The sequence below is a fragment of the Aplidium turbinatum genome, chromosome 1, assembly GCF_918807975.1.
Source record: "Aplidium turbinatum chromosome 1, kaAplTurb1.1, whole genome shotgun sequence".
NCBI lineage: Eukaryota > Metazoa > Chordata > Ascidiacea > Aplousobranchia > Polyclinidae > Aplidium > Aplidium turbinatum.
The window spans coordinates 54,956,603-54,964,497 of NC_137472.1; the positions used below are offsets into that span (position 1 = coordinate 54,956,603).

The 7,895-nt window shown below is 36.0% G+C and overlaps 1 protein-coding gene across 1 annotated transcript; it reads left to right on the forward strand.

Annotated features, from left to right (window-relative positions):
• Positions 1-337: 337 nt before the first annotated feature.
• On the forward strand, positions 338-6,937 carry LOC145779745 (kelch-like protein 25). The gene is made up of 9 exons (XM_082591387.1): positions 338-471; positions 1,190-1,336; positions 1,524-1,605; positions 2,030-2,127; positions 2,550-2,754; positions 3,157-3,300; positions 3,932-4,090; positions 5,185-5,338; positions 6,048-6,937. The coding sequence occupies exons 1-9, from the start codon at positions 355-357 to the stop codon at positions 6,166-6,168; spliced, it is 1,227 nt and encodes a 408-aa protein (XP_082447513.1). The 5' UTR covers positions 338-354; the 3' UTR covers positions 6,169-6,937.
• The last annotated feature ends 958 nt before the right edge of the window (positions 6,938-7,895 follow it).

The following is a 7,895-nucleotide window of genomic DNA, read 5'->3' on the forward strand; positions in this document are numbered from 1 at the left end:
AACAACAATGTTTGAGTCTGTAATTCAATGGAATCAACGCTCAGTTAAGCAAAAAGCAGAACATAGGATCCGAATAGGCTTTCTCACTCCGAGAGCAACTATTGTTTAAGTCGCTCAACTTATACCGTTTAAACTTCTAAACTTCATCTTACAAGTGCTTAAAATGGTAAACTTTTATATCAATGAAAAATTGTATCTTTTGATGCAATGATTTTGCATGCTTTGTTGACACTGTTTTAAAACCATACAGACCTAATGCAATTTTGCCTGGAATACTTGGAGACAGCCTTGTCCGCAAAAGCCTCGATAACAATTCTTTGTCTTGCCGAAGGCCACAGATATGAAAGCTTGATTATGAAGTCCAGCAAGTTCATTGCAGATAACTTTCATGACGTCATATGCACAGAGGATTTCAAAAGCTTGTCGATTTCCAAAATGAGGGAATGCTTATCTAAGCAAGATAAAAAAGAGGTAAGTGTCAAACTGTAGGCAGCAAAGCAAACACGTCAACTTCTAGACAAAGAGGCAACTATGGTTCTGTTTTTAATGCAAAGACATTTAATCCCTCACCACCTTATCACGCAGCAAGCAAACACCGATACTTTTTTTTACAAAAGAAAGTATTCGTACGGAGTCATAATTGCCATGGAGTCATAACCCTTGTAATTATTCGAGCTAAGCAAAAAAGGCGTCCACCAAGGCTTATTGAATTTCATTTGCACGTGAATAAAACGTTTTTTTTTAATCACACGGAATTAACAAAGCTTGGGGACATCTATGAAATTTTGTATGTTGTATATTGAGACAATAATCGACTTTCAAAGCAAAAAGAAGGAAACCAAAAATCAATGTAGGCCTATGCTTTCTCCAGGGTACAAATATCGAACTGATTGAACTGGCAGTGCCAAGCATTCCTTGGACTGGATATAGCCAGCAGTGCTTTCAACAGATTATCGCAAGGAAAAGTAGTGTGACAAACTACGCCGGAAAAACTTTATTTACTTAGTCCATATCCATGCATCTCGTTTACGTTGATGAAGATCAAATATTTTGCGGTTTATTCCTCTGCGCCATAATAACAGGGCATGATTAAGTTAACAACAAAACTTTATTTTGACTAGTTGCTTGGTGTTATATATTTGAATGCTTGTAGAGCAAAATGTAGTTGTTTGAAGTGCAATATTTCCAGGTTGGCGAGACAGGAATATACAATGCTGTGATTCTATGGGTAAATCACAGTATAGAGGAGAGACGGAAGGAATTTCCTGACTTATTCCTAAAAGTCAACCTTTTACTACTGCCTGTGGAATTTTTAGAAGATATTGTTTCCAACGAGGTGAGTAGAAGAGTTACTGTTGCACATGTAATGCAGAATTCCGGTAAACTAAGAAGCTTGACAAGTGTTCCATCCATAATTGAAGCAAAGAAACTTTTTAAATTTGTTTTATAAATTGTTACCAATAAGTAAATTATATCAAAGATGTTGCTCATTCTTTAAACTTTTATAACAATATTACTTTTAGCCACTCGTTCGAGGACATTTACCCAGCTTGAAGAGACTTCACGACGCTGTAATTCAATTGGAAAAGCAGAAACGAAGTAGAGGTACTTCATATGTATTATACTATGTACTGTATAGTTATATGTTTATTCCTTATCTACGCGATACAAATACTGTAGCCTACAGTTTTATGATCCAATTTTGCCCAGACAATTTATTTTTCAATGAATTTTCAAATTTTTGGAATAGAAACAAAAGTAAAAGTAGGGAAATTTGGTTTAGCTTGTCGTTTGTAAACCGAACGAAGAAACGGTGATGAGTCTCATTTGACGTTGAAAATTCGTAAACAGATGGCACTAACATTATGAGCTGAATATTTCATTTGTTTGATGAGTGAAGGTCCGTAAGAGGAATAATAAGCAAGTTTTTTTTTACCGATTAAGGTGACGATTAATCAGGTGGAAATTTTTTATTTCATTCCGGCTTTATGCTTGATCGTAGAAAGTGACATACACTCGAACTTTACAGATTGCAGAACCTGTGTTGTGAGCCTGGGCGGCCACAAAACACAAACTCAAGTTTTTGAAATCTTTCATCTAAAAGGTGATGAAAGAAAGGAATATCCAGTAAGTAGGTTGTAAAAAGCTGCATGTGTCTGCACAAGTTTTGTATGAAATATAATACAAAGAAATATCTTCGATTGTTTTTTTGTCCTTTTTTAGTTAAAGATTTAAATTGAGTGGATTGGACGGCACAATATTTGTGTAGACACCTCATACCTTATAGCATGAGGTGTCTAGCCAGAGATACAGACTCTTGCTTTCTATAGGTGTCCAACTGATATGCCTTCTTTGCAAGCTTTCTTACCGTTTGACTGTTGGCAATGAATGCCTCAGTACAATATGAAATTTTAACAACTTTTGTTAAACTCTTGTTCTACAGTTTACAGTTTTATTTTATGGTAACTGATTTACATACTGCAATTATTCTACGGTCAACTAATACCAATTACAAAAAGTAACATAAAACTGTGATTACATAATTCTAGAATATTCCTGTTGGTCAGTCATCACTGTGCGTCGCGGTGCTAGATGGCTACGTGTATTGCATTGGGGGCCAAACCATTCCTTTGAAGAATGAGGCTTCATCTAACCTAGTATATCGAATGTCGCTCACCAGTGACGTAAAAAAGTGGGAAAAAGTAGCATCGATGAACAAGAAACGCTACGTTATGGGAGCCGCAGTTCTAAATGGTAAATAAATGTCTTTCACAACCTTTGTTATATATTTATAAAGCTTTAATATCATTACGCTACCATGGTTTGAACTCTGACATTCATAAGGAAGCATCCATTAAACCAGTAAAATGTTTTCAAATACAACTGCACAGCGAACTTAAATTCATCAACGATAGCATCAACTCCAAGCCGCCTGATAGAAGTGAAAGGTCTGCGTGTCTTGTCTTGGATGATAAAATCACACACCGGCTGCTTTCTGGCATCCGTCCTTTCCATGTAGTCCAGATACATCGTGAAGCTGGGGTGGTAAAAGGATAGACCCTGGGTCCCCAAAGGCTCACACGACGACAACAGAACTTAAACAATCCATGTCCTCTTCTGTAATTTGTCATGAACAATCTATTATTGAATTTGTAGACGCTTTGTTTGTGGTTGGCGGAACAGACGAGATAGGATCGAAATTATCAAGCGGAGAATTCTTTACTGCATCTTCTAACCGATGGAAAAATATAGCATCCATGAACGCACCACGCAGCGGAAGTGCTCTTGTATCTTGCAAAGGTGATTCTGCTGCCCACATCAACTCTTGTTTCTTAGAAAGTTTCTTGTGAATAATAAAAGTCCTTAGCATTTTTTAACTTGAAAAACTTTTAAATGATTGACTTGCCAAAATTGCATCTAGCTAAACTACATAGGAGACTTATCGTAAAAGGTCAATCGTATCCTCATGAAAACCCTCAAGGACTAAAGACCTTAACATTTTTACTTAAATAATTCTAAAATTATTGCTTTGATGCTTTGAGCTACCTCTTTATGACACACGTAACTTATTAACTTATTAAAATCTTCATCTGAGCAGGCTACAAAGAAGGCTTACGATAAATGGTCAAATGAAATATCCCTTGGGAACCTTTCCAAGACTCACATAAGTTTTTGCATAAGCTCTTTTGTCTTTTTACAAAGTCTTAAAAATATTCTGCAGTGATCATGGTGACTAAAAACAAATATATTGAATATTTGAGATTGTTTTGTTCAATTTGTTTTTATTTCTATCTATCTCGGCAAAACATAATTCACGCCCAACATAGCAGTGGTCCGATGAAAAGGTAAAAACAAAAAAAAATTCTACGTACAAACCTATAAAGAATACCAAACACTAAACAACTGAACGATTTATAAGTGCTATGTTTAGGTTATCTGTACTCGATTGGCGGGTTTGGAAATGGCAAGCATCTCAAGTCTGCTGAACGATTTGATGTCCACACCAAACAGTGGAGCTTAGTGGCTTCAATGCAGACCCCACGTCGGTGGCTGGTGGCGGTTGTCCTCAATGACTTCATCTACGCCATCGGTACATTATTACAAAATTACGCTTTTTTTGTATAGGTTAATGCGTTAATACATGCCTTATTTCGCTGCTATGGCGATGATAAAGCAGCCCAATAAATATTGATTTATTGATTTTGGGTTGGTTAATGGTTATCCCGGATTCGAAAAGCTTCCATGGAAGCTAAGCTTCGCATTTTTGCATACTGTGGCCTACTTCTAGACTAGAGGCTTAGAGCCAGCGCAAGCCCAGTTACCGAAATTGCCAGCAAACCTTCGGCTTGGTGTTGAAGTGTTTGCAAATTAATTCATACACTAGATGCCGCTAAATGGTGAGCTGCACTGAAAAGTACGCTGCTTAAGCATACACCTTGAAAGATGAACCAAAAGATGCTTGGTCAAGACGTTTCTTTGTTCACAAAGCTGGGCGCTTGTCAAACTGATTATCATTTTGATGATCATTTTGATGATCATTTGATAATCATCAAATCTTTCAACCCAGCGATCAACAGGAAATTATTTGCTGGCGGAGCTTTCTATTTTTTAACTGTTTTTGATTGATTTGTCACGTCTTGTGCTTCTCGTATTTTTGCTTTGTTTGTGCCACTATCTCGTGCTGTGCTTCTGTCCATCTTGCGTAATCTGCTTGAGTCCTTTACTGAACAGTTAATTAATTTTACCTCTCAAATACTTGACCCGTTGTGTTGCATAATTTTTCTGTTATGATTTTGTGTGAGCTAGTTAAGCAACTTTCTCAAATGTTTAGATTTGACCATATTCTTGCTGAGATAGTGTATGACTCTTTGGTATTTGTTTTAAAAAATATTTTTCTTATAAGCTTGAAAAGGGTTGTATGACTAGCCGAAAACGTTAGCTTATTATTTTATGTTTTTATAATGTTAAATGTAGCGTTGTTGTTGAGTTATGCCTGTTTTTCTGATATGGCTAAAGTTCTGCGTTAGCATGATGTTAGCCTATATCGCTTAATTGCACTTTAGAAAACAGTGCGTATCCTGCAAATAAAACTTGCTTGAATCGCACCGAGTGAGATCAGCTCTTGATTAATGTTTCGGAAGTCATGAAGACATCAAGATTGATTGACTTTTGTTTACTTGCAAGGTGGCCAACCGGCCAAGGAGAATGAAACAATCTTGAGCAGTGTGGAAGTTTATGACGTCACAAATAACTCGTGGAGAAACGTCGGCAGCCTGAGGACTGGACGAGCCGCATGCTCCGCTTGCGTCTTACAAGGAAGGATTTATGTAAGCGGAGGGTGAGTCAAAATAAAACAGAAAAATTTGAAAACAAATTAACATGACTGTGGGTATTGCGGTTAAAAAGATTACCGCTTCAAGCTTGCCTATTGGTAATACAGTATTTCGATTTTTAAATAAATAGTTTCAAAAATTTGTAGGTACTATAAAATTTCCTCTTCGGTGAAAAACATTTTCCGAAAAACTGCAATTTGGATTTTTTACTGCAAACTAAGATTTGTTTAGTATACTGTATGTTTGCTGTAGATTGCCAATGCAACGCTCTTCCTTGTTAGCTCAGTGGTTACACTCCCGGCTCAGGATCAAGCGGCGCTGGTTCGACTTTCGTGCACATGAGCAACGCATTTCAGGACTGCTTTCTATTCAGCGGCACCTAGTGAATGGAATAATATCCCGGCAACAACACTTCAACAATCGGAAAACTTCACTCTGCCATTCTCGGTAACCGCCCTGCGTTAAAAGCCTCCACAAGTATGCGAAACTACCAGGAATAACTAATCAAGGCTTTGTCAGTCCAAGGATAAAGATTCAAAACCAAACCAAACTAAACTCTCTCTCTGCTATCAATTCTAAATTCACACAAACGTGACTCAGAAACTTTTGAAATTATTATTCCATTTTTTATTTTAAGTTTTATACGATACAGTTAAGTTACCATATGCTGTTCTTGTCAGAAACACAACTTTTGCCAATATGTTCAATGTTTAGCTTGGACAAGAACGGGATAGCTGTGAATACAATTGAATGCTATAACGCAAGCTTTGATCAATGGACAGAGGTCGGAGAAATCGAAGAAGATTTGTGGCATCATGCCACTATTGCCGTTTAAAGGACTCATTGCTTTAACAGTAGCAATACACGTTAAAATAACTTCTTTATCTTGAATTGTAAGGAATGCTACACTTTCGGGCAAGAGTGTTAATAATCGCAAAAGATTGCATAAAAATGGGATTTAAACTATTGTTGGAGTCATAAGTCAAAGGCCGTTATCATACACTAATCCAGCCCAAAATCATATATATTTGTGTAGTTGGGCTTAGGTTTTACCTTCATTTTGGGGTTAGTCCTTTTTCAATGCACTGATGACCTACTTAATCTTTTCTTGGCCGACCACTTAATCAGAATTGTTAAAAACCAAGCACTCCCCTAAATAGCTCACAAAAGCATGATATATCTCACAGCTCATCAAATTTTTCACCTAAGAAAATCTGTATGATTAAGACTTTCCTGATGATTTTTATTGTAATGAGATTTTAGTTTTCAATAGTTCTTATTCAAGTCATGTATGTCCTTCTGTCTTACACTGAGCACTATTATTAGTCACTCATACTATCTGTTTTTTCATGCGTCAAATATAATGTAGATTTAGCTTTTTAATATTATTTTTTTATATAGACAATAGCACTTCTTTGTATGTATGCCTGTCTTTTCTATTGTTTGAAATGCACTCGTAGTTTGAAAATAAGTAAAATAAATTCTTTGGTGGTAACGTAAGAGCATGATACGATTGCGGCAACTACAATGTGCTTTATGCCAATTATTTTACACTATAGTCTGATAGTCATTCTTGATTCACCGTATTGAAAAATCAGTAGCTGAGTGTCAATTTGAAAAAAAGTTCAAGAAAAGAAAACTATCAGTAAAACAGACCAGGTTGTTTTTGTGTGATTGTTTACTTAACACTTCTTATACTTTTTGAGTCAAAAAGACAATTTTTTTCAAGTATCAGTAATCAATATTTGATTTAATACTGTATTGTTGTCAGCTGTCTACTATCAATATCAAAACAACAATTTTTTACCACAAAACATCATGATTGGATAGACTAGCTATTGCTGACAATCAACATAAGACCTGGGAACTGACACATGCCAGTTGGCAGCAGCAAGCAAGTGCATTGCGCGAAATACATCAATGTCACTGTGGTAGCCATGTTAACCATGATATCTACAATCATAGGCTACAATTGGTTGGTCTATTAAACCGATAGTGGTGACCTTCTTTTCTAATTATAGGCTACTTATGAAACTTAAACAAATCTCCAATTACTAAATTGCAAACTAGTAATTAAACTATTGTAATGTACGCCTACGTAGAAGAAGTAGGCATTTTTAATAAAAACAATTAGTCATCATTAGCCTTCGATGATATTTATTTTCTTATCAAACACTCCATGTAGTAAATTAAAGCCTTATGCCCATACTGTGTGGGATATTCTATTGAAATATTTTTCTGTAATTGAAGTTAAATATAAAGTTTATAGCAGGCATAACAAATGCCGTAGTTAAAAACTGAAATTTCTAATAACTGGAGTATGACCGATTCACTGCTACCCACAGTTGGCATCAATTCGTCAACATTTTGCACTAAATGAAGAAACAGTAAACTGCGTAAACAAAGAGTTGTTTTTTAGTCCAAAATATTCAAATAACCAGATTGGTCTATAAACTGGTTACTATCAGAAGTTATAACATTTTAGAGGCATTGTCATTCCGAGGATAAAGATTCAAAACCAACCAACCTTTATTAAGCATTGTCGTCTTGGTACCTTGACTA